Source organism: Pelmatolapia mariae, linkage group LG10_11, assembly GCF_036321145.2.
Source record: "Pelmatolapia mariae isolate MD_Pm_ZW linkage group LG10_11, Pm_UMD_F_2, whole genome shotgun sequence".
Taxonomy (NCBI): domain Eukaryota; kingdom Metazoa; phylum Chordata; class Actinopteri; order Cichliformes; family Cichlidae; genus Pelmatolapia; species Pelmatolapia mariae.
In genome coordinates this window covers 23,787,566-23,813,364 of record NC_086236.1, presented here as the reverse complement: position 1 = coordinate 23,813,364, position 25,799 = coordinate 23,787,566, and the positions used below count along the sequence as shown (strand labels likewise).

The 25,799-nt window shown below is 40.6% G+C and overlaps 2 protein-coding genes across 7 annotated transcripts in view; one reads left to right on the top strand and one right to left on the bottom strand.

The window, feature by feature from the left end:
* Positions 1 to 753: 753 nt before the first annotated feature.
* On the top strand, positions 754 to 7,488 carry radx (RPA1 related single stranded DNA binding protein). 2 transcript variants are annotated; one of them, XM_063488518.1, is made up of 15 exons: positions 754 to 1,628; positions 2,255 to 2,397; positions 2,496 to 2,688; positions 2,920 to 3,028; positions 3,418 to 3,515; positions 3,606 to 3,725; positions 3,804 to 3,899; positions 3,989 to 4,150; positions 4,313 to 4,470; positions 4,551 to 4,699; positions 4,797 to 4,844; positions 4,914 to 5,032; positions 5,112 to 5,348; positions 6,795 to 6,977; positions 7,084 to 7,488. In XM_063488518.1, exons 1-15 carry the CDS (start codon positions 1,040 to 1,042, stop codon positions 7,218 to 7,220), a joined length of 2,541 nt encoding a protein of 846 aa, XP_063344588.1. In that variant the 5' UTR covers positions 754 to 1,039; the 3' UTR covers positions 7,221 to 7,488. The 2 variants fall into 2 exon arrangements, with proteins under 2 accessions (XP_063344588.1, XP_063344589.1); XM_063488519.1 differs by lacking the exon at positions 3,606 to 3,725.
* A 476-nt stretch (positions 7,489 to 7,964) lies between these two features.
* The window catches only part of npas2 (neuronal PAS domain protein 2), a 44,030-nt gene continuing 26,195 nt past the window's right edge, over positions 7,965 to 25,799 (bottom strand). For 2 of the 5 annotated variants that reach the window (XM_063488512.1, XM_063488513.1), the window contains exons 2-22: positions 24,548 to 24,746; positions 22,818 to 22,874; positions 22,000 to 22,154; positions 21,802 to 21,893; positions 21,389 to 21,478; positions 20,959 to 21,079; positions 20,000 to 20,113; positions 19,791 to 19,909; positions 17,869 to 17,951; positions 17,661 to 17,767; positions 17,389 to 17,536; positions 17,168 to 17,252; positions 16,951 to 17,077; positions 15,663 to 15,760; positions 15,432 to 15,518; positions 14,881 to 15,078; positions 13,982 to 14,191; positions 13,664 to 13,842; positions 13,414 to 13,503; positions 13,126 to 13,336; positions 7,965 to 11,880 (exon numbers count right to left, since the gene is read on the bottom strand). In XM_063488512.1, the coding sequence (XP_063344582.1) occupies positions 11,680 to 11,880; positions 13,126 to 13,336; positions 13,414 to 13,503; positions 13,664 to 13,842; positions 13,982 to 14,191; positions 14,881 to 15,078; positions 15,432 to 15,518; positions 15,663 to 15,760; positions 16,951 to 17,077; positions 17,168 to 17,252; positions 17,389 to 17,536; positions 17,661 to 17,767; positions 17,869 to 17,951; positions 19,791 to 19,909; positions 20,000 to 20,113; positions 20,959 to 21,079; positions 21,389 to 21,478; positions 21,802 to 21,893; positions 22,000 to 22,154; positions 22,818 to 22,874; positions 24,548 to 24,603 (2,628 nt within the window). In that variant the 5' untranslated portion in view covers positions 24,604 to 24,746 and the 3' untranslated portion in view covers positions 7,965 to 11,679. The remainder of the gene's footprint in view (positions 11,881 to 13,125; positions 13,337 to 13,413; positions 13,504 to 13,663; positions 13,843 to 13,981; positions 14,192 to 14,880; positions 15,079 to 15,431; positions 15,519 to 15,662; positions 15,761 to 16,950; positions 17,078 to 17,167; positions 17,253 to 17,388; positions 17,537 to 17,660; positions 17,768 to 17,868; positions 17,952 to 19,790; positions 19,910 to 19,999; positions 20,114 to 20,958; positions 21,080 to 21,388; positions 21,479 to 21,801; positions 21,894 to 21,999; positions 22,155 to 22,817; positions 22,875 to 24,547; positions 24,747 to 25,799) is intronic. The other 3 variants (XM_063488515.1, XM_063488516.1, XM_063488517.1) reach the window with 3 other exon arrangements.

The following is a 25,799-nucleotide window of genomic DNA, read 5'->3' as shown; positions in this document are numbered from 1 at the left end:
CACTAGGTGTGAATGAGCGAGTGAATGTGAGTGCGAATGGTTGTCTGTCCCTGTGTGTTGGCCCTGCGACAGACTGGTGACCTGTCCAGGGTGTACCCCGCCTCTCGCCCTATGACAGCTGGGATAGACTCCAGCGCCCCCCGCGACCCTGAAGAGGATAAGCGGAAGCGAATGGATGGATAGTTTCAAGTTATTTCCTCTAACATTTGAGTTACTAAATGGACATTTTGGGATAATCCCTGAAATTTTAAACTATGGACAACAAAAAAAAATGCTATTTAATTTTTTTTTAAATTTAATTTAATTTTCACTGGAGGAAACAAGTTTTTATACAAGGTGTTCTCTGTTATATACTGTGATATGAAATTAATTTTGGGGTAATGTATGTTTCATTTTATTGGGTGAGGACATATGAAACACGTGTCTGGTCTCTAATGTGTAAAGTGCATGTTCCTGTCAGTAAAATATAATACTCCTTGTTAGTTAAAAGGGAAAACGTTTGGAATCATGATTGTATTTTTAAAAACTACAAAATTACGCAAGGCGCTCTGGTGACGTCATATCAAATGGTCCTTGTTAGGTAAAGCGCGGATTTTGAAAGCAGGAATTTCCCTTTAGTACAGTAGGCAGTTCTTTTCGAAGTTATATTAAATAATTTGACATGGCAGGGTTACACATATAAACTGCGTGTGTGTATTAAGTGTGTTTCTTTGTATTTGTACATGTTTTGGTTTTCGAGGCTAATAGTGACGCCATCAAGCCGCGATGTTTGTAACGTTAGCTAACGTTAACTGCAACTTCACAGGTGAAGAAGCCTCCTGAAAATGCAATAAGTTGTGTATGACGCATTGCTTGTAAGATAAGTCTACTGTTGGGCGAACTCGGAAAGTTTTTTTTCCCCAGTAATGTTAAACGCATTTAGTTTAGTTTAGTTATTGCTAATACTAGCAAGACAACTTTAGCCAACAAGCTAACATGTGAGAGTGACAGAAGACGGCTAACTACCCGACCAACTAACTGCTTTAATTACACATTTGTGATGGAGGATAACTCGTCTTCTTCTTCAGTGGTGAGTGGTGTCACTCAGGCGTCTTTCCTCCAGAGGACTTTGGAGCGGTTATCATCTACACAGAGCTTGAAACTGAAAACTGAGGAGGCAGCTCCTGTCGCTGTCATCGCACTTCAGAGATACCTGTCCGAGCAAACCGAAGGGCAGCAGCTCGACAGCTACAGCTACGATGTGACAGTCACAGATGGAGTCTGGCGAGCTAAATGCTTCCTTCACCCCAGTTTGAATCATCTGGTGCACAGCAACAGCCTAAAGACCGGGTCTGACATCAGCATCACGCAGTGCTCCTTTGTTTACAACGAAAGGAGGCTGGGACATGGCTACATCTGCATTGAACAGCTCAGATGTGCTGCAAAAAGATCTGCTGTGCTGGCTCGTGTAAACACTGTCAGTTCACTGCCCATGCTGGTCAAGCAGGGAATGGAGAGGAGCGTGGTCCTGCAAAGTGATGTCCCCCTTCAGGTGAGCCGCAAACATTACCTGTCACTTTGGAACAACGACGACCCAGAGGGCGACATCTGGATGTCAGGATCCCCTTCAGCTGATACTGTGCTGGACGGTGAGATACTGCTATCTCAACCCCTCCCTCACTCTCACATTGTGTTGTTTATATCATTATTGTGTCACCTATAATTTATAACACTACAGTGAACTTTGCTATTTGCAGGGGGAATTGATAAACTCATAAATAAGGAGGCAATTAAGTGGCTTAAAGGCAGGATGTGGTGTATAACCAAAAATAATGTCCTCTATTGATTGATAGGTTGGTTTTGATTTATCTCCTAGACCTCAGAAAAAAATAAAAGATTATAAATGACCATCACAGGAAAAGGCTTAACATGGGGAAATAACCTAAGGTATTAGATTTTGGAGTTCAGCTCAGGAGGTAGAGCAGGTCATCTACTAATCGGATGCTTGGCGATGCAGTCCCATTGAGATCAAAGATCTCTTTTAAACGGGAGACCTGACCAACAGGGCAGCAACACAGATACTTAAAAACAGATGTAGATTGCATTAACAAAATTAAAATGTACTCACGTAAAACACTTGCACACAGACAAAGTAAACATACAGAAACATATATATATATTTCTATAAAATTATAGTAAACAAAAGTTTTAGTTACTATTACTTTGTAGTAAAATTAACGACAATGGGTTTTCTGTAATGTCTTGATTCCAACAGTGTCCAAGGTTACACTTCTTTCTAGCCTGGACTCATCCTTCAAAAACACGTGGAAGCCCCTCCCTCTCCTGGTGAAAATCATACACAAATCCAGGTTAAGGTATTATGGAAAGTTTGGCCTCAAGATTGATTACCCATACCAGGTGTGATGTGAACAAGATCTCAGTTTTTTGTAATATACGTTCATGTTGTGACAGAGCATAGTTTAAATGTTTTCACCTCATATGTCATCATATTTCAGGCATACTTTGAAGTTGCTGACCAGAGTGGCACAATGTCCCTTGTGCTTTGGAACGAACTTTGTCCCGAGTTTTACCAGCGACTGAATGTTGGCACAGTGTTGTACCTTCAAAATTACACTCTGAAACAGAGTTATTCAAACCGGTCACGCCCCCAAATGGACCACCATAGAATGAAGACCTTTAACTCTGTCGGTATGTACGTAACTACTGATGATAATCAGTAATTTTTAAAAAATATAGTAGCACTGTTTTCTGTGAAAAAAAAATTACCATATACTATCAATACACTATCTTAGAATCTGTATTTTCATATATAAATGATAAATTTTCTGTTGATTTGTTTTGGTATTTATTCACCATTTAGTGTTTACATGGCTTTTGTAAAGACCTATAAACTGTCGTCTGCATGTGTTTTTTTCCAAGAAATCTGCCTGAACCCTCGCAACCCAGCTTCAGTCATCACCGTGGTCTCACCAAAGAGCATACTTCCTCAGTGGGGACTGCCTGACATTTCCTACCAGTTCACTGCTCGGTAATGAATTAGAACCATATTAGTTAGTCTACTGTCTTACATGTATCTCTCTGTTATCTGCACCTAAGGCATGGATTCAGTGCTGCAAGTATTGATTTATGCATTACTGCAAACTACCACATCATTTCTAACTTACAAACATCAATATATTTTGAACATTCCAGTTTAGAGTTTGCTTGATGAAGTCTAGTGTAGAAACATTGCAAATAAATCAGTTATTACAGTGTTTGGGAAATTAGATTTATTACAGTGTGTTTAGACAGCATGCAGGACTCTATTTGCTGTTTGTCCCTATTCTACAAAAACCGACGTGTTTGTTCCTACAAAATGAAGAAGTTGTTTTGAGTTTCGCCTAAACAACTGCTGCCTGATGTTTTTGATGCTCACAGGTCAGAGTTGGAGAAGCTGGCCAACAATTCAGCATGTGATATAATTGGTTTGGTGACATTTGTTGGCCGTGTTGAAAGAGTGAAGAGTAAAGGGAAAGGTAAGAAATGTTCTTATCTTGTCTGTTGCCTGGAAGTGGTTTTTGATAATTGAAAGAATTTATTTTGGTCGGTGGTGTTCACCTTGTTAGGTCCAGAAAAGTACTGGACGTATCGCTGGGTACATGCAGTGGATGGAACATCTGACCATCCTTTTATTTTGGAGCTTTTTTCCACTTCTCAAGCAGAAATCTTCAGTCATATTTGTCCGAGTAAGTCAGCTGTGTCAAGTCTGCTGCCACACTGTAAGCATGCCAGTTTTTTTTTAAAATATATCCTCTATTCCATAGTGACCTACCTGGTTTGCACTCAGATGAGGGTTTGTCATGTGGAAGGCTCGTTGCCGTACCTCACGAGCAGCTGTGAGACTGAGACGTTCATCACAGGTTAGAACAAGCTGGAACAATAAGTACCTGATAATGTGGCAAATTGATTGTGTAAGTGAACTGTAAATGATGTGTCTAAACAACAACAGGTTACCATAAAGGTCAGCCGTACGTGAATGACCCCAGAGTGAAGAGCTTCATCCAGTGGACCAAGACTCTGAAGGACAATGTTGTCCTCCAGAAAACAGCTGTTGGTGGCTATTACCGCTACCCTCGCCCCCCAGCGATGTTTACACAGTCAATGGCTGATGGTGTGTGTAGTTGCATGTTAGCTTACATTGTTTTTCAGATCATGTGTTACAGCTTTATTTCATAAAATATATCACCGTACTCGTGTTTACATCTTTGTCCTGCAGCAAAAATGATTTAGTTTCATTGTCAGCATAGGTTCTGACTTTATTCTTTCCCTTCAGCTCAAGTTCCTCTGGTTGCTGCAGCTGATTTGAAGAGAGAGTTAGAAACCCTGCAGTACAGAGAACACAAGAAACTCGCAATCCAAGGTCAGATCGCAGCAGTGCAGTACATGGAAACCCCAAAGACTCCAGAGCCACAGGGACTAAAAGACAAAGAGGTGAACGACCTTATTTTAAATCGTCTTCCCAAAAGCAGTTGCCATTAACAATATAAAACAAGTCAGCTGGTTTTCTGCAGGTGCCCAGTGCTTCCACTGATGTGTGTGATCAAACTGTGACGTACCCCAGTCATTCCTCAACAACAAAGCAGACTTTTGTGGAGAGTTTAACGTCTCACTGTACTGACAGCAGCTCTGAGAGCAGAAGGAAAAGAAGAATTCAAATAAGGTAGGATTGAATCCTGACTTTCAGATTTTTGAGCTTGATGCTGAGTCATTATTTAATTTTAACCCACTCATTACATTTAATGTAACATGTTTTCCAGTAAAACCACACAATCCTCCTTGAATTGCGGTAACATTCCAGCTAAAAGGTAACAACAACTCAGCAGGTAACACAACATTTATGTATCAACCAGTCTGAGCTCATTTGTCTTCTGCAGGAACGCTGGACGTAAAAATACAAACGAGGGTGAAGAGCAGGCGGAAGAAGAGAGCAACTCTGCATTTGAGGAAGTTCAACAAGTGGGACTCAGTCTGCAAGCTGAAAATCCAAATCCAGGTGAATTGCTGCACCTTAAATACACATCTAACTCTGCTTCCTGATATATTGGCATGCTGATACGTTTGTCTCTCACCAGACTCTAACGATTTATCATGGGAAAGCAGCAGCTGGGTGAGGCAACAACAAGAAGTGTCCGAGCATTTGTGTCAAGGCGGTCTGTGGCAGGACAGCATCTGTCGGAGGTTCACGCTTGATGAGAAGAACGTCCTGCTGCAGTGGAGCAACCTTCAGCCAACACGGTGGACACCACTGCGGACTGCTGACACTCTCTCTCCTGTGCTTTGTCCAGGATACTACCACGTAACAATATTAGGTGAAGTAACCCAGTGGTGACACCCAAAACTTAAAAACATATTCTTTGCTGTTCCGGCCACTTCAGCCTCAGTGGAATATCGTCTTATTCCCTGCATAATACTCTTTTTTTTTTTCTTTTTTTTTTTAAATGTCATCACAAACTTTTTCTTTCTTACATTTTCTTACTTTCTTTCTTATTAAGAGTCTCAACCAGACAAAAACTTTCGGTCTTATTCATTTAGTCCTGAATAGCCAAAGCAAACAGATCTTTATTATATTACATATGCGTCATCAGTCATTGTGAGCTGGAAACTCACTGTCAGTGGAAACACAATCACACAGTCAGAGGTCTGAGCCCTGAGCCACCTTTAGAAAAGACCAGAATTTATATGATCTTGTATTATTAGGTTTGATCTGCTTCTTTTAACATTGCTCCTGTGCCTTCTGGTCTCCTTTAGTTGTATAGTTAAACATCGCTTTTACAATCACAGCATTGTGTAACCCCGCCTACACTGTTAGCTAGGACTTCCTTCAGTTATGGATGAAAACCAACGTCTAGAAATGGTGTGAAAACAAAAATCTTTAATGATGAGCAGCGCTTTTTTAATATTAGAAGAATGGTGATATATAAACCAATAAGGTAGACCTGCTAGACTTTTTCTTAACAATTAACAGTCAGGTCAACATATGCGCAAAATAGTGTCTCTAAGCCAAAAGCTCAGGCCTTAGACTCATTTTCAAACTGTTTTTGCCTCTTTTAGCTATATTTGATAAAGAAAGAGATATATGTAATATATCTCAGAGACACAGCTCAGACTGTGTGAGCTCTGTGAGCACAGGAGCCTTACCCACCTGCAGCCCAACCCTTTGTTTGACAAGGGAAGGCAATGAGAGGAAAGTTTACCTAAAGGGAGAGGAAAGAAATCATGTTTTATACAGTGGATCAACTGAGGGACTGAAGAAGGGGCCAGTATTAAAGAAATCAGAATTTCTTTGGACTATGAATCATGCAAATGCAACCAATGTCTCGACGGAGGAGTAGGGGGGATCGAGCTTTTGCTTTTGCCGCACCAAAACTCTGGAACAGCTTGCCGATTGATGTCTGTGTGTCGGAATCCATCCAATCCTTTAAATCACGTTTAAAAACCCACCTGTTTAAGCTTGCCTTCCAAACAACTTAGTTTTTAACTTTTCCCCGGTTCATGCTTGTTGCCACGTCACCATCTTATAACTGTATTTTCTTTTGCTGATAATTGTATTTTCCTGCTCCTTTACTGCTGTAACCCCGCAAATGCGGCTCGTCTGTGAAGCACTTTGATGTACCTGGGTCTTTTAAATGTGCTATAGAAATAAAATTGAAACTGAAACTGCAAAGCTTATCTGGTGGTAGTAGGAGTAAAAAAAATATACATTTGGAAATGAATTCCCAATTAACTTATTTTTTCTGTTTTTATTTCCCTGGCAGGCATTAATAAGCAGATAGCTGTTGATGCTGCGTATATTCCTGTTGTTAGCTCCAGCGAGCCACAGGCTGTGGGCCTTCCTCAGGATCCACATGGCAACACGATGCTGTCCTGCCTTTCATCTGGTTTCCTCTGTTCTCTCAGCAACACTGCCAACAACAGTGAAGAGACTCTTCCCAGGCCAGGTAGTCACTGTGGGGGAGACAATATCCATTCAGGAAGCATTTGCTGACACATGCATCTTTTACACTTAATATTTAAAATGTGTGTTTTTTGTTTTTTTTCCTGCAGAGGAAATCTTGGCAACTGCCAGTGAGCTTGAAGACACACATGTCGTGTGCATCCTTGACCTTTGTCACCTGGGTGGAGATAAGGTGGAAGTCATGATCAGCAAGGTGTACAGGTTGACGGAGGTTTCTCTTGACTAGAAGGTACACGAGAGCAAGTGCGGCATGTAAATATCAGCATTAATCATGTAACTTAACAGTTATTTAAAATAGAAGGAGCAATAGAAAGAGATTCCCTGTTATATGTACATTGAATGTTAAATAATTTATAACATTTTTTTTATTTACTTGAAGTGTATATTTTTACCATTAAAATGTTTCCACAGGGAACAACTTTGTGGTGTGAAAATGAAAATGTGCCTTTATTTTTTATTTTTTTGCACCAAGAACTCAAAGCTGATGAGAAATATCCCTCCTGATGGATAACTTTCTAAGTAAAACTCAGAATAACATGCATATGTTTAAAAATATTTATTTTGAAATATTTCACAATATTCAGGTTGATTTATTTTTTATAAATATTTCAGTATCATTATTAATATCAAGATATTTTCGAATGTAAACGTAATTTTTAAATTTCTTTTAAAACAATGTTAACAGTATCTTTTAAAGCTTATTTTGATGGTAAATACAGAAAGAAAACGAGCCATACAAGTGACTGTGCAACACCAACTCGAACGCAAAATAAGCCTCACCTCCTCTAATAAGACACTTCATCTGTTACAAAATTACTTTAATTTTAAAATCATGTAACATACATATGTAATCTATTAGACATATAAAATAAACAACTATGTAGCCTAAAGTTTTGTTTTTTGTTTTTGCTTTTTTACATTCTATTATACAATATATTCAATGTTAGTTTCTGCACTGAAACTGCAGAAATGGCTGAATACCAGGTTTATTTTGTTCATGTCCTGGCAAATCTCACACAGAAAGCATTGACCTGACTGCCCACTCTCACACTGAGGGTGTCAGTCATTATTTTACAGATCAGAAAAAAAGGAAAATACAAGTTAAATGTGATTAAATTCACATACCTTCAAAAACAGTGACACTCAATGGCAACATCCAGGAGGAAGAAGAGCATTGTGAAAGGTGCAGACATCAAAATAAAAAGGTAGCTACTGTTGGGGAAAGCATTAAAACTTGACTAAAAGGAACAACAGTACTGACTGAGTGGATGGATTATTTACAACTTCAACGAAGCAATACACACCTACAAGGAAAAAGAAAAAAAAAACAAAAAAAAAACACGAAACATCGTCTCGCATCCAGAGCAAAACCATCGCGATTGAGCACAGTGGCGTTTCAATGAACAGCAGTTCCCTCAACCACCTCTGCAAGGCAAACAAGACAACAATTTTGTATAAAGACATGGACCGAAATATTTCCTGGATTCTGTAAAATTAACTCAAGGAGAGATTTTACTACCACCGTCTGAAAGTATGGTATTGATAACTATTGAATAATGAAAGAAAACAGCTATAGTTGTCTATGGCACCTCTGCACTGCTGAGTAACATCTTTACTTTCTTTGCCACACTTGTAGAAGCATAGACATGAATAAATGGAGAATGAAACTTGATTTTACCCATCAGAAGTATTTTGATAATCCTGTACAATTGCACTTTTTCCCCTTTTTTTTGGCTGAATTACTGTGTGAAGTCTGCACAGTTGGAGAGCTGTTTCTGCACCCCACAATAAGGATTCATCTTCTTTATTTAATCTCTTCGTTATTTTGAACACATGATACTACAGAGCTTCTTTGTTAGGCTCTCGTGTTTCACCTCATGCCTCGTGCTTGTGAGGAGCTACCACTCTGCACCACATTCCCATGCAGACAGACTATAAAGTGTGATCACTGCAGTCGTAGTGTATAGTGGACACCCTTTAAAGAAAGATACTGCTGATATAAACGGTTAAGGGAATGTTAGGGCATTTTCATTAAAAAATATATATCCATATAAATTACATGGTACAGCGGCTTATTATACACCTCTATATACATCTGTTCTGAAATATTTAAAACTATAAATTAACATTCTTCTCTTCAGTTTGACATTGCACATAGAAAAGTGTAAAACGGCACTGAATGGACATGCTCAAAGTGTTCTGACGGATGCTTCTTGTTATCCAACGTGAACAGCACCAGTACAGTAGCTTCAGCTTCGAGGTGTGGAGACCAAGCTGTCGTATCGAGCCGCACAGGCTGCTTTAAATAAAGTGTAGCACAGTGAGAATTTCAGGAAACGCAGAGCTGTACTGGGAACGCACAGGCAGTTTGTGTGAGATTGTCATTAACAAGATAAGAGATGAATGAATGTTCTTTATGGAGTTTACTTTTGCAATGTGGTTCTACCGTTAATCTGTCTACACTGACGCACTCCATTCTTCTCATCGTGAAGTCATCGTGTCACAATCTGACAACACACCATGCGGATTTGCAACTTCAGCCAAAGGGCATGTTTACATTTAGCTTTAGATTTGAATTGATGGACACAGGACTGCAGTTGGACACGTCGCTGCAAAAGCACGGTAATATAAAAGGTTAGACGTAGGACTGCATAAAAAAAAGATTGGAACATCCTGGAATGGTGCCAGGACTGCTTTCCAGATCTGCAGACAGTTTCTCATGCATGAATACAATAAAGTGAAATGGGTGGCTTTTTTTTTTTAATGCAATAGAGGCTGCTGTACTTCCATGTCTGCATTTTTCAGATGCTAATAACTTAGGTCACGTGGTCACGGTTGGAGCGTACTTTGTTTTCCTTCCCAGACGTTCAAAGAGACAAAAACAGGAATGAAATTGTCTTATGTCTTAAATTAATTTTCACTGTTTCGAAGATATTTAAACAGAGCTGTGCAGGTACAGCGTTCTCGTGTTATACCGTGATGTAACAACTGATGGTTAATAATGGCAATGGCCTTGTCACAGCAGACTAGAGAATCTCACCTGCATGTTTTTTATATTTATTTTTAAAAGTGAATAATTTTTTCTTTTTTTTAAACCAATATTTACATTGAAAATTGAAGTTTATTATGTAACCGATAACAATAATTGTGTAATAATCATGGAACGTGCGCTTCCTGAGACCATCGTCATCTGGTGAAAATCCCAAAACTTTGCCACCCTGTATTCAAATCACCAAGCTTACACTCAACTTACACTGCATTGCTTTGTATTGTAAAACCACAGCTGGCCCATACAGATGAATGGAGAACTGAAAACGGTTTGTGTGAAACTCATAGGGCAAGACACAAGGACCAGTGTTGACCTTTCAATGTTTAAAGCACAAACACAAACAGACAAAACTCAATTCAAACCTTTGTGTTTAAAAAAAATTAAATTCCCATGTAGTGTTTCAATTATAAGTGTAATAAATAAAAATGAAATGATTTCATTAGGGTTTCAGGAAATGGACAACTTGCGAATGAGACACTATCCTTACAGCCGGGGACCTTAATCTTCCAATATATATTTGTCATATATCCAATACAAATCTAGGATTTTGTATTTAACTCTAATGCAGCAAAATAATAAATTATAACCTTATGAAAATATAACTTTGTATTCCAAATAGACCTGAGCTGGATTTTTAAAGCCGTAATCAGACAAAACCATCAAACTGCGCCATGGATGTACCACGGCTGAAGGCACATTTTTTAAGCCCCCCCCCCCCACTCACTCGGTAGGTTGTTTATCAAAAGAGGGCTCATCCCGCACTGCTCATCAAAAGCACCGAAAATTTGTAACTTCAAATATCTGCTGTTGTCGTTCTTTTTGAGGAAGTGGTGCAATAGCTGCAGCACCCCTTCTTCAGTCCCAGATTGAGGCTTTAAAAATCTAGATAGACCTTACTAAAAACTGGAGCATGCTCCTGTAGCATGTGTGACATCTTAGTATTTACCAACCCTTTTTGATATGATGGTCATTTTACCACTGCATGTTTCACCGTAAAGCCCCTGTCATGTGACCTACCATGAACATACCTTGTTTTGGGGACAATATGGGAGCCAACTGAAATGTAGAGTTCTCATGCACACAAATCCCATTGTGAGATTTGTCATTTTCACTCAAGTTATGTCGCCAGGGGGAGGGGTGTTGAGAATCTCACCATTAGTTAATGAAATAAACAACTATTGGGCAAAAATAAATACTCTACTTTTGAGTAGGAGGTGGTACCTAAGTGTGAACAGACACTTAAAGGAAACTTTGTTAGACAAAAATGTTCCACGTGTAAACATGTAAAAAGTTTCTTTTTAAGAGCTTTGATAAACCACTCGTCCCAGCAGTTTCACTGATGGACCCACTGAGTGCGACGTAGCCTGCAGATGAAGGCTCAGCACCTCACACTTCTTCGGGTCCCCGATGTTCAACGTCGGGTCAGTGCAATCTCTGCTTGTGGTTTCTCGCCAGTGACGTAAAAGGCCTGCTTCATCTGGAAAGGGCAGCTTCACATCTAAAGATCACAACAAGCAGTTTTCCCCACTTTTAACCAACTTGTCATCGACTTTGACTCCCACGTGACACAAAGTGCTTCCACCTTCACGGCCACGTCACAGAGGCAGATCTCAGCACACCGGTCAAGTCCACAGCGCTACCGAGTCAGCATGTTTCGATATTCTGAAACGCTGCCAGTCTGGTTTTGGGAATGTTGGTATTGCCTCTGTTGCTGCGGCGCCTGTTGCTGCTGCTGTGCTAGTGGCTGTTGAATGTATCCCACAGTGCTTTGCTGTGGCACATTAGTGGTGTGTAAGAATGCTGGAGTAGATCCACCGTGTACGAGTCCTTGAGTCATCTGCAGACACAACAGGGAATATGAATATAGTACAATAAGCAGACAGAATACTTTTTATCAAGTTTTATTTATAGAATCTAATGTTCGACTGATGTGCAGTGCAAACAGTGTACACACGAGGGCTGTCTCTGAATATCAAGACTTGCTCTGCAGTAGGTAGAGGATTATAAAAAATGGGTTTCGGTAGATAGTGGACTCTTTGTTAAGCCAAGTTGTGAGGATAGGTTTCACTGCCCAGTTGACCCTGGACCAAGGAGCTTATTGTGAGCTGACTGTGAGATATTGGAAGAACAGTGGAGAGGCACACCCCTGATGGTCATCAGTGTGACCACCTGTGACATTATTTGGGAGTAAGAGGTCAGCAGCTATGGTTAAGAATGCCTAATGTGGTCATTTCAAACTTAAGGGGTGTCCAGACTGGGAGCAATTTGCTCTTCAGGCATCACTTTGCTACTGTACATTCTAGGTTCCGGTTGCCTTGGTAACCCTCTAATGTATTTGGCACCCCATCACATGTCATCCTGCGCTCTCACTGGTAGTTAACTCAGTCACACAGCTTGAAGTTGAGAAATGTTAAGCGGGATCCACTCGCTCAGTACTGCCTGCAGTTATTTCACCTGTTGCTGCCTGAATTCGCTGAATGACTGACTTTGTATCATCCCAGGAAGTCACATTGCTGCTGGCCGCTTCTTATATGGATGCCTTCTTTAGAGAGAGAGTGGTGATGACCTACATCACCTCAACGAGCTAATTGTGAACTGTTACTCACATGTTCATACTTGCTTACATAGACACAAACATCACATGCATCACTCTGGAAATACAACACCATCCCTCATGGTTTGTGTGGTGGGTTTTTCTTTTGTTTGCTTGTTTTTAAAGGTATATGCCCTCATTGTAAACATTTGTTGATTTTAATGAAAATTTCTTAACATAAAAAAATTATTCAGTATAATCTTAAAAACAGTAAGAATCACTCTAAAAGTCACAGCACAGCTTTGGCACAAAGCTGAGGCTTTAAAACCTGTGGGAAATGCACCGTAGCTTGTTGCTGTGGTAACTCAGTATTCAGATACAGTCAAAGATCATACCCATCATTACCCAAAAAGATCATAAATAAATAGAAAGCCTTGGTTATTTATATTAAACAGCATTATGCAGCAATCCTTGCCAAACTGCCTTTTAGTCTAAAAATCTGTGTAAGAGGCTCAGGACGACATGCTGACTCATGTTGCTGCAGCGTACCTGAAAGAACTGCTGTGGTTGCTGGAGCTGCAGGGAGTGCTGAGAGGTCTGAGGCTGCGAGTGGTAGGCTGACTGGGACTGGTGCGTGATGAAGCTGTTGTGTGGGATCATTATCGGAGACGTGAAGACCGGTGAGGGCACGAGGACGGCATTGCAGTTGACCTGTTGCATGGGGAATGAGGGGGCGAGGATCTGCTGCTCCAAGGTGTATCTGTATGTGGCGCACGATGAAGAGTTTAGACACAACATAAAATAACATAAAGACGTCTGCACAGTGAGAGGACTCACATCGATGGGGAGATGCCCATGTTGCACTGGGAAGGCTGCGAGGAGACGCTGGTGGGAACCAGAGTCTGCATTGGTTGGTTGAGAAGCATTCTGCAGGAAAAGAAACATATCAGGGTTAGAGGTTGGAGAACATGAAGAGGTAAACATAAAGTTAATGTTATTCCTAAAATATACCGTTTCATCATCACCTGCCATACTGACATTAACACCTGGAGTTCTGAGTACTATGAGTGTTTCTTGGGGCTCTTACCGTAGTTGTCCATCTTGGCTGAACTGGTTGTCTGGGTGTCTTTGGTTTGCATCTTGCTGAGGCCTCGTGTTGGTCTGAGAGAACATCATGGGGTTGCTGTAGAAGGGCATCGTCAGACTCGTGTTTGTCTGCACTGGCAAACTCACTGACTGAGCCTGCCCACTCCGGGAAATCCTCGGCTGGACCCACAGAAACAGAGACACTTTAGAGCAACCGTCAACTCAAACGAGGTTTCAATAAAACTACTTAAGAGGATAGCTTCCAGCTGGTTGTGTTTCTGGTTTCAAGTTTGGATTTCTCTCTTGCACAGCGATGTACCTGCGTTGAAGGTGAGCTGTTTTCTCTCAGGAGCGAGTGTGGGGATGAGCTGTGAGCCCCGCAGACTGGTTTAGGGTGGCCCGACAGCTGTCTGATGACCCCAGACTGACTCTGCTGGGCAGGCCTTCCCGGGCCCTGCTGTTGCTGCTGAGGCTGCTGCTGCTGCTGGGCCTGACTAAAGTCATTGTTGATAGGCTGCTGTAACAACATCTAACACACACAGAAATAGACAAATTGAATTAATTCTTTATAAAAAGAGACAACTTATTGATTTCCATAACCTCTAACCCTTGCCCCATGACGGGTGGAATACACCTCAGCACCCACATGATTGATGGATGGATGTACTGGAAAATTCCTTCTTGTTTATTTGTATGTCAGCAGGATTACACAGAAGAAAAAGAAGCTGAATTTCACAAAACTTGGTCGAGAGATAGCAAACTGTGGCGCAGGCTAGATCACTTGTCTCTAACTGCAAGACAGGGCATTGTCAGGATGCTGTAATACTGACACGTATAGGGGGATCGTCTAAGGTTCAATTCAGATTAGTTACATGTTGATGTGTGGCATGTTTATGCTTCAAATTACAGCTCATCTCATGTTGCCTGCACACCCAGAAGGTAAGCACAAAACAAAGAGATAATCACTGGAGTCAGTCTTTCATGTTGGCCTCTAGGTGGAGCCTTTTATCCATTACTGGCTATTATAGGTAATGTAGGCTGACTTTTCTCAACAGCTGATCTGGACGTAATGAGCATTTATTTCTGAAGTTAAGGCTGCCCATTTTGCCAATACAGAACAAAAACACTCCACCTGTGTCGTGTTAAGATCTCAAGATTAACTCGCGGCTGAATAAACAATCGCTGCAGTCTCTTCATTTGAAAGTGTGGGAACACTACCTGTAGGTTAGCAAGATGAAGCTTCTCCTTAATGTCGTGCAGCTCCTGCTGTTGTGTTTTAATGTCAGCTTGCAGAATGCGCGTCCTCTCTTCCAGCTGTTCCTTCAGCTGGTTCATGACACCGAGCTGCGGCTGCTGCAGCTGATAGATGGAGGACTGCTGCTGTTGCTGCTGCTGCTGCTGCTGTGGTTGCTGTTGCTGGATAGAGAGAGCAGGTGAAAGGGACGTAAGAACACTTTTGTGCTTTTTCAGAGAAACGGACAAATGTGGCTATAATCAAGTAGCGTGAGTCATGTAATGGTTTATTCCTGTTACAGAGGAAAGTACACCAATCTTCCAACCTTTTGTGCAATATTGATTCTACAGTTCAAATGTAACACGGATGAATGATTTCTGGGAGAAATACGCAATAACTCTTCATTTTTTTATTTTTTTATTAAACCGTGCACAACCAGCAGGTGAAATAAACACATCCAGCAGTAACAGTAAGACATTGTACACAAACAGAAAGTCAGAAAGCAACAGGCTGGAGAGGAAGTCTAAACACTAACCATTGCGGAGTGCTTGCTGCAGGTAGGAGAAAGGGGGAGGCTCATTGGGGAAACAAGGTCAAAGGAATTTTGTCTTTGTGCCAAATTCTACAGGGGGAAAAAAATGGGAAAAGTCGTTTTATGTAACACAATTTATGAGACATTAATGTGTTATCTGTGCACGCTTGTTTCTTGCAAACCATTTTTATCTCCAAAGACAAAGAGATACATGTAAACATTGTGTAAACTGACCTTTGAACTGCTTGGCTGGAATCTGGCAGATGTTTTTTCAGGCCCAATGGAAGCAGACTGCCACGATGGTGTGCAGGCTTCAGTGTAGGAGTTTGCTGCTGCAGGGCAGAGACAGGTCACCTCTAAACAACTCGGCCGGGTTTGGTCATAATCATGTGAATTAATGTGAACACTTGTAACTGCGACAACTGAGTGAATTACCGTCTTGCGTTTATACTCATTTCACGAGTGGGATAATCGTTGTGTCAGTAACGCCTTTACAGGTATTAGGCTTCATCTGCAGACACTCAGTAAATTTTTTTTGGCGTGAAATAATAAATCCTGACCTGCCCTGCAAAGTTATTTAGAACAGTTCTACAAGGAAACTGGTGCCCAAAGAATTGCTTATGACTTTAGGATAAAAATAAAGCCTGTGTCAACATTCGAGGTAAAAAAAAAAAAAAAGAAAAAAGAAAGAAAGAAAAAAAAAGCTAATTTTAATGTCTAATTTCTGCAGCACAGTTAAGCCTTCATACAACATTTTCCACACTGTAGCCACACTCCCACAAAACCTATCAACAGACTTTGATTTCTAAAATAAGTTCCCCAAACAAAAATGGCCTGACTCGATTTTAAAACAGAGACCTTTATGCTTTTTTCCCTAAAAAGAGAAACTATAGCCTCTCTGAGAGAAAGCCAAAACTTCTTTGTATAGCAAACTGCTGATTTGGATTCTGTGATTACTCTCTCATTCTACCACAAATGGTTTTTCATTGTAACAAAGTTTAATATATGTGTGGGCTAAGGAAAGACTGGAACACTGTTTTACTTTGCAAAAACTACAACTGTAATGAAGCTGCCACTGGTGCATTCTTCATAAATATGCAGATGGAAATGTCTTGGCATACTAGGCGGTGGGTGGAAGCGCAGCAAGTCGTTGAGAATGGGGGCTCAAACAAATAGGGCAGGCTAAAGTAAGCCTTGGAAACCTTTCACAGATGCATCATCACCCACATACACCGAGGTGGGTGTAGTGACAACGTCTGGAGTTTTATTAGTGATCACAAAGATTACATAAAAAATAAGGATTGAGTGTGGGACTCTTCTGGAAACTAAAAATTGATCTTCCATTTCCATTACTAATGAAAATGTCAAACCCAGGGACAGAGGGTTATCACTAGACTCGCATTATTTTGCTGCCTACAATCCCCAATAACAGATCTTCCACCCATACACAGGAGCAGGATTTCTGTAAATAATGACCTACTGTTGAGTGAGTTAGCACTTTGGGGAGCAGAGGATGACTCACATGCAGAGTCTGACAGCGCTGTGTGGGAGGACTTCCGGGAGCTGTGGGAGGACACCGAACGTGCACCGCTGTTTCTGTCCCGTGGAGCGTCCAGTGTGGAGCAGATGTCCAGATAGAGCTCTTGAGCCTGGAACACAGAGTAATGTTCAACATGGAGGGCCAAGTTTGAAGCTGACCTTGTAAATGTCACACGCTGTGCAGTATGTGTCCGAGTTACCTTTACAGAGGACGGGGCTATCTCAGGTGGCGACAGATCTTCAAGGCCAAACGCTCTCCTTCTTTCAGCTCGCACTTCAGCATAGCTGAAGGACAACAGAAAATGCAGTATTAAGGAGGCTAGATCGATACACCCCTTACCCAAAGAGAGAGGAAATGTGTACGTACACACACACACACACACACACACACACACACACAGAAAGAAGAAACCAGGTTTACCTGACAACAGTGTGAGTGCAGACAATGAACTCAGGTTTGGAGTTCCACTGGTGGTAAGTAATGTAGTAGTGAGTCTGCAACCAAATCCACTGCTGACCTTTGGTCAGGAATCGATAATAGCAGGATTTACCTTTTCCAAACTGCATTACTAAGGAGAGAAGAAAGAAAGTCCACATGAGTGCTTTGACATTTCTGTCAATTTGTACATTTGCCCTTGATACAGTGATCACGAAGACTGGTAGGAAAAAAAAAGCAACAGAAAAGTAGCTTACATTGCTTGTGACATTGGGCTATGAGCTCCAAGTCATCCACATGATAGTAATCATAGCCAGAAGTTCCAAGAACCTCGAAGGGTAAATAGCCTATGATTGGCGAGGCTCTGAAACACACACACACACGCACACACAGGGCAATAAACATGCAAGAAATACTTTTTCTAAGTATAGACTGGTAGCTGTCAGGATAATACAAATATTTTACCTGTGATCTAAAAACAGAAACTTCCATTCAAGGCTGTGTCTGGAGGTGAATTCATCACAGGGATCTTCCACGTTACACAAGTCCTAAACAAAAACAAAAAGACTGAGGAAGGTCCCCGCTAATATTTCACAGGGAAGCAAGGCATGATCGTGTTTTATGTACAGTATGTCCTGTATATGGTCATAGTTTTTAATATCAGAGTTGGTACAGTGCATGATGAAACACAAAAAGATCATTACACATCAAGAATATGCTTAGAGGGACCAAGCAGCAACAGCCACCGAGCATGTGCAAAAAGCTGCAGTTCCTCAAATGGCCACTTGAGGCTGGCAACAAAAGCGAGTCAGTCCCTTTAGATTCCAATGTTAGAGAAGAGGAGGTACAGAAAGTGTTTTGGTCTCTGGCTAATTTGTCCATAATAACTGTAAAGAGGATGATTTCTTTTTTATTACTCTATAATTTTTATATTAAAGGTTTAATGTTGTGTGTCATCATGGTAACTAGGATACTAGCAGTCTCTGAGGTGTCGCCTTAGCTAATTTTACGTTTGTTGTGCGCATTTTGGAACATGTTAATAAAATTATGTGACAAACAGTATGGCTTCTTGCGTGGTTAGTGATCCAAAGAGTCTGTGCTCCAGCTCTGCTGAATGAAAGTCAAGTGTTTTATTAGTACGTTACTTACTAACAAGCAGGCGTCTGTGCTTGTGCAATACACCCATGTACACGATGGACGCTTTTTCCAAACAAGGATTACTAACAGACAACGTGGCAACAGCCATAATGCTAGTCCACAAACCAAAGACATAGTTGCCGTGTCTATCGTTTTACATATTGCCCAGGATAATGCCAACGTTTTTATTAACACTTGTGTGTCACAGTTAAAATGCTGTGCCCTTGGACCTCTATGGAAAATGAGAACAATGCACCTTTGAAAAGAACTGGGAAATTTTGTATTCTCTACATTTGAAAAACTGATGCCTACTGTTTACAAAGGATTCATCTTGAGACTGAGAAAAGGAAAAAAATATTTCCATGTCATCCGTCCCAGTAGATATTGTTCCAGTCTGACCAATCAGTGTAATCAGCGTGTTTTCCAGTTTGGAATAACTAGTCGGCAGAGCTGAAGTCTGTGCAATAGATCAGGCGGGAGGGGGGGGGGGGGGGGGGGGGGGGGGGGGGTTTCTAAGCTTTTTGGCTTTCAATAGCAACTGACCATCCTGTACATATAAACTGCACTCTAATTAAATGCCAATATGTAAAATAACTCAATCTTCAACAAACCATCGCTGGAAACGTGCCATTTTATAAATTTCATTTGGGATGCTCGGAAAGGGTAGAGGTAAGTATAAAATCTGAGCTGTTCTCACAAAAGTTACAAGAGTGCGACTTTAATTCCCTTCTGTAACTTGACAAGTGGCCAGATTTCAACTCAAAGGGCCCTTTAGGGATCACAGCGTATCCTCATGATGTAACAAGCTGGCAAGTACACAGTGTGCCACACTGAACCTATTTGCTGCGAGAAGTTTTCCAGAGTGTGTGCGCCACGATGGAATCAGTGTATGCCGAAGTGTGTCACCTCTCAGACCTCATTGTGCCACTGATCCAAGCTCACTATTGCTGCATGGACCGAAACTGCTTTTAGTGCTATATTTTAGCCCTTGAGTGATTTAGTAACAGCACACACAGTGGCACAAGCAGAGAAACAAAGCAACAGAAGCGCCATCAGGCTGCTGCCTTTTTCACATGATGATGCCACAGCAGGTAGCGCCACATATTTGATTTCCTAACGCAACCCGCGTGAGATTTGCACCTTCCACCCCTTGGGTCTTTTGCTTGTTAGGCAAATGTGTAAAGTGCTACTCTATGGAGTCACAAACAGAGAAACAAAGGAACAAGATTTAACATTCAAGCTGGTTTTACCTTCAGAAACTGCGGAGTGACTAATCGCACGGTAGCAATGAGGCAGACCTGCTCCTCCAGAGATGACTGCAGACTCCTTGGTAACGTCAACTCGAGCCCATTACAAGACGACGTAGGCACTGTGTGACCAAGAACATGTACATATGTATTTGTATTTTTGTTCTGTTTTTTCTAAATGTATTAATTTTAAAAAGAAAACAAATCCTTACCATGGTTGTGAAACTTGAAATCTCCAACAAACTTGACATACTCGTATACAGGTGGCTCTTTTGGGTTCATGTTACCTCTAGCTAGATGACAGCAAAATTCAATATGTGCCTCACCTAAAAAGCAGATATTGTCATGGTTACACCCTGAACATAATGAAGTTTACATGCATCATTATAAAAGCTGAGGTGCTTGTCAATGGTATTTTTGACACAGAAAAACCAAAGAGTCAAAACGTTGACAGGCACCAATAGAAGAGGTTGCTTTGTTTCCTGTACTAGGACAGTGTAAAATAAACTTACCTTTGCATAGCAAGGTAATAAAGTGTAATCCTTTTTACTGGTAAAAAAACAAATGATGGATGTGCTCAAAGGATGTTGTTTACTGCAGACTTGGCTTTGTGACAGTTTGCTATTTAGGTCTCTAAAGATAGGCTGAGACTCTTGCGACTCGCCCTCTCTCTTCCCCAGAAAAGTCCAATAGTAAGACAGGATTAAGGTCAGTGTCTTGAGCCTCCCATACTACATTGCTTTGGATTACTGTGCTAACATAACAGTGATTTAAAGTCTTAACTATGATACTAAGCTAGCTCCTATTATTAGCTAAAAGTCTAATCATAGATACACACTAATCAGCAATCCAATAACCTGCAGACCGTAATTCGACTAGCTTCTGTATCTCAGTTTCAGTCCAAACAGTCTTTGTGACAAAAATTCTACAAGACAGAAAACAAGTGTCGTTTTTGTACTTCAAACAAAGAAGGAAGATCCTTGAGCCAAAACAACTTTTTGAGCTGATTTTTAGTGGAGAATTACACCAGCAGCAACTGTTCTGTCCACAGCATTTTGATCTCCCAAAGTGGTAGACAGTCTACAGGCTTTAACCTTTCTACTTCCGCTGTGTTTCAACACGATGACCCAGACACAGTGTGTGCAGAGAGCCCGCTCAGCGGGATACTCACTGTCAAGGAAGTCAGCAGCAATGGGGTCAGTCATCAGCATGTGGGATGATAGCAGCTTATACACCTCCCCGTGCTCCCGCTCCGGGAGGAAATTCAAGATATTTTGGTCCACCATATCTGACTGGTGCAAAAAAGACAGATGAACGGCAGTCAGTCTTCCTGGAACCATTTCAACAAGTGATATCTTACACAACAGTCTTAATGGGAGTCACAACGGCAATCTGCTTCAGATAAAGCAGCAAAACAGAGCTTTTTTCTGTTGTCACAGTTCATACACTCCAAGCCTAATTTCACTGTTATGGCAACAAAAATAAAACGAGGACCAGATATGGTGAAGTGAAATCTAATGTTGTCTAAATCACTGCTATGCTTAAGTGACAATACAGAGCTTTGATGGTTGCATGAATTTGATTAAGGCCCTCTTACTTACCGGTAAATGGCCAATAAGTGAGGAAACACTGTCAGACACGTATATGATGTTACCATCTGTAGTTAATGCAACCAAGAAACCATCTAGGGCCTGCAAGAGGGAGGAAGTTACCACAATTATATTACTGTATTACAGCATGTTGAAAAATTGCACAATGTCTCATCGGGTCTTAATTAACCCATCAGCACATTATGCTGACGCGTTAACGTGCTGATATTTACTCTGCTTTCACACATTGCCTAAAAAGACCTCACGTCTTCACTGCTGATTTTATAACAAACTATAGATGCATGCACTTAAAATAAAAATCATAATTTTAGAGAGGATGTAGCTTTGCCTTTGTGTTTATTAATATTACCTAATGGCAGAATTAAATAACAGCTACTTCTCAAAGACATCCTCCTAAAATTTACCTCCAGCATTAGCTGAGTGAACTCCTCATTACTGAGAAACGAAGGCTTCCAGTCCTGCCTCACATCGCAGGTGTCGTTCTGTGCAGTGATGTCTGGAAAAGAGAAAAGGGTGGAGAAAATGTTAGAAATATGTCTATTAAATTAACAAAACTAAATAGAAATACTATAGAAATAGAAAGACTACATAAAAGTCCGTACCTTTCTGTTTCTGCAAAAAGTCGATGGTCCTCTGCAATATGGTGGACTTGTCCATCTTGCGCGGATGGCCCTGACCCTGCAGCATGGTGCACAGCTCTTTGATGAGCACATTGAATTGGTCTCTTCTTTTCTTTTCTGATTTGTTACGGGATGCCCTATAACAGAGCGGTTATTGCAAGTGAAAATTAAGTGACTTTAGTTCAGCTATCCTGTTTACACGGAAGATAGTTCGGAATAAGGAAAAAAGAAAAAAGAAAACTAGCAGAACAAGAAAGGTAAATGTAACAGCGGCATGGTGCTGAAAATGTAAGCAAAGCCTGAATATATTCTAATCTGTGGGTACATTAAACCTTTAATATAAATAGGGCATGAAAACAATTAATTAAACATAGATTTAATCGTACAGAATTTACATTTTTAAAAAGAGAAGGTTGTTTATTCTACCAACGGCTAAGCCCCGTGGTTGAATTTGATATCTTCTGACACCGTGTCCTAGAGTGTCCATAGGAATTTTTCAGATAAGAAGTAATACGTAAATCTGGAGTCGAACCTTTGTGAACTTTAAGAACTCAGCTTTTAGACACCAGTATTTGTAAGTGTTTAAAATACAAAAATGAGCCAAAAGAGGCCCAGATTAACCGTAATGTCACAGAAAATGAAATGAATTTCTTCATTTATTATGTCCAGTCCAGTTTCTTTTAAAGTGATGACCTACCACCAATAATCTGTTTTCCATTGCCATTCCCATTTATGTAAATAGTAATAAATGTGTGATATTATACATGAAGTGTTTGCCCAGTATGCACAGACGTCAGTACCTTTTTGCCCTGTCCTTCTCATCTTCATCCATTAAATCGTCCATGCAGCTATTGGTGCTTGAAAAAGAAGGATACACGTTAGGAAGAAGTTCCTTTGACGTCATCAAACACGTGTCAGTGATAATATAACAAGTTCAGGTCATATTTTTGTCTTTTGCACAATATAACAAACAGTTTTCACAGCAAGACTTTTGAGCTGTCCTAGTATGAGAGCAGTTTTCACTAACAACCTCAACAATGGCTCAATCATCCAGGATTCACAAGTAAAGCAGATAAAAGGAATGTAGCCATTGTTTATTTTGTCTTGTGGTCCTGCACTACCCTCTGTGAGATGGTAAAATATGTTGTATTTTTTTTTTTTTAAAAGCCCATTTAATTGTCAATCTCAAGAAATTACCAGAGACAATGTGTGGACCAACCACTACTAATGCTGTGATTATGTTAGAGGTAACCTGATAGCGCATTTGAAGCCTCTGGTCTTCTCCCATGTTTAACAGGTCACTGTGACTTGTAAGTGACCTACTCCATATTTGTATTATTGGTTTATACTCAGAGGCTCACGTGGTTGGATGTCTAAAGGCAGACAAGTCACGAGTCACGTCCATATCTTTTTTCTTACGCATTACTCCTGGTCGTAACAGGATATTTACTACCTGAGAACACAGCAGCAAGAGTTTATTTTTATCGAGTGTAACTGGTTAATCAGCAGCAACAGAGATAATCAGTCATAAAAAAATGTGTTAAATGTAATCAACCTTGTCAGCGCATGACTTTGACCCGGGTATGGCCAGTAGCAATTTTTCAGAGCAGATTTCAGGGGGTTTTTTTGTTTTGTTTTTAAACTAACTTATTTTGAAAATTCAATCTTTCTCACTTTTTCCTGACTGTGACCCAATAAGTGAGGCTGTAACAAAGCTTTTGTGAGCCAACAGTGAATTATGCGTGAACTAACATTAAAATACAACTTTGCCCGAAGAGCATTTTTCTCTTAAAGACTGAAATAAGAATGTTTTTACATGATTACACTGACTATGACCTGCATTATATTCACTGCCATGTGAATATTATGTGATAGGCTGTAACTTGGGCGTTATCTTTAAAATGTCAAAAGAAGTGACCGGCTTGTACATCATAGACACAGCGGGTATTACAAAAAGAAAAAAACTACTACTGAGGAACATTGAACCTTATGAGTGCACAACTCTGCGTGAGTGTAACTTATTATTCCTGTGGCATTGGATCAATATTAATATAGTCACACAGTGACTCATAAAATGCTTCATTACTCTTGATGGATGTAAGTGCTTTGATCACATTTGTATAAAAGGGGTTTTTTTGCTTTGCATTGCAGATGATGTTCTAAGAGAACTCCCTGAATATTGAACAGCGCGCTCCTCACACAACTCAAACTGAGGGTCATTCAAGATAGATATGTTCTTCATTGTTAAAATCCAACATTTGCTACATGTTTGTTATGCAGTTTGTGTTTATACATTTTTCACATGTGTTGTAGTTTTGTGCATGTATGCTCACAATGAAAGACTATGAAAAGCTTTGCTAAATGGTAATGTCTAAAAAGATATACCAGATTTCTTTGAACTCTTATCATATATACATGAAAACTTTCACAATTATTTGAATGGTATATTGTGTGTACCACTACAATGTTGGTTATGAAGCATGGACTAAATAAAGAAATCAAAATGAAGGTAACTTTATTTCATACTCACTCCCATTCCCTGCGGCCAGACGGACAGGGGCCTCCAAAATCAGAAAGGTTGTCCATACTCACTCCTTCTGCCAACCAGGCCCTTTCTGAAGTCTTTTAAGTCCCATCCGCGCCGTCCTCGTCTGAACGCTCTTTTAGAAAAACTTAGCACGCTCCCGTTGTCCACCACCTCCTCAGTTCAATTAAAGAAAAGCCAAATCCTGTAAAAACAGACAAAACTCCTGAGCAAAAACTGCAGGGCACGCATTAACTCAATGACACACCTGTTCAGCTGCTCGACGACCTGCTAAAGTTTAACCCGAGCATCAGAATGAAGAAAAAAGGCGATTTAAGTGACTTTGAACATAGCATGCTTGTTAGTGCCAGACGGGCTGGTCTGAGTATTTCAGAAACTGCTGATCTACTGGGATTTTCCCCACACAGCCATCTGTAGGGTTTATAGAGAAAAAAACAAGAGGTTCAAATAGTGAGCAACTGTTCTCTGAGCAAAAACGCCTTGTTGAAGTCAGAGGTCAGAGGAGAAAGGACAGACTGCTTGGAGCTGATAGGAAGGCAACAGTAACTTAGATAAGTACTTGTTACAACAAAGATAAGTAGAACATCTCTAAACCAAACCAAATCAAATCGAACCTTGAAGTAGATGGGCGACAGCAGCAGAAGACCACATTGGGCACCGCTCGTGTCAGCTAAGAACAGGAAACTGAGGGTACCGTCCACACAGACTCACTGAAACTCAACAGTGGAACACTGGAACAACGTCCCATCTGATGAGTCTTGATTGCTCTACAACATTTGGATGGCATGCTCAGAAGTTGGTGTAAACAACATGAAAGCATGGATCCACCCTGTTCAGTGTGCATATGTTCTGTTGACAAAAGGGGGTCAAAACTAGCAAGGTCTACCCAGTGAGTGAGTGTAGACTGACTGCTTGTTCTCAGGACATTTCTGCAATATTAAATCCATAATAATTGAGCCTTTAAAATCTTGGATACAAAGTAAACATGGTATCACTGCCACCACAAGATTTTCCATGAAAATTTTCCATGAAAATCTTGTGAAAATCAAATGCATCAAGAAAATATGACATTTGTTGCAAGCTTGACCACTAACAGACCACTAGCTTTTTTTAAGAGCGGACACTGGAGACAAGACAGGAAAGATAGGAGAAAGACCAGGATGACACACAGTAAATGGCCTAATCACAGATTTGAAACTGGGCCTCTGCAACCAATAGGAAGCCTTCTCACAGCACA

Excerpts from the sequence above, each read along its gene's own strand:
- radx (XM_063488518.1), top strand. The coding sequence starts at position 1,040 with ATGGAGGATAACTCGTCTTCTTCTTCAGTGGTGAGTGGTGTCACTCAG. Across the intron at positions 4,151-4,312 it reads TACACAGTCAATGGCTGATG|CTCAAGTTCCTCTGGTTGCT; the intron begins GTGTGTGTAGTT and ends CTTTCCCTTCAG. Across the intron at positions 4,700-4,796 it reads AAAAGAAGAATTCAAATAAG|TAAAACCACACAATCCTCCT; the intron begins GTAGGATTGAAT and ends CATGTTTTCCAG.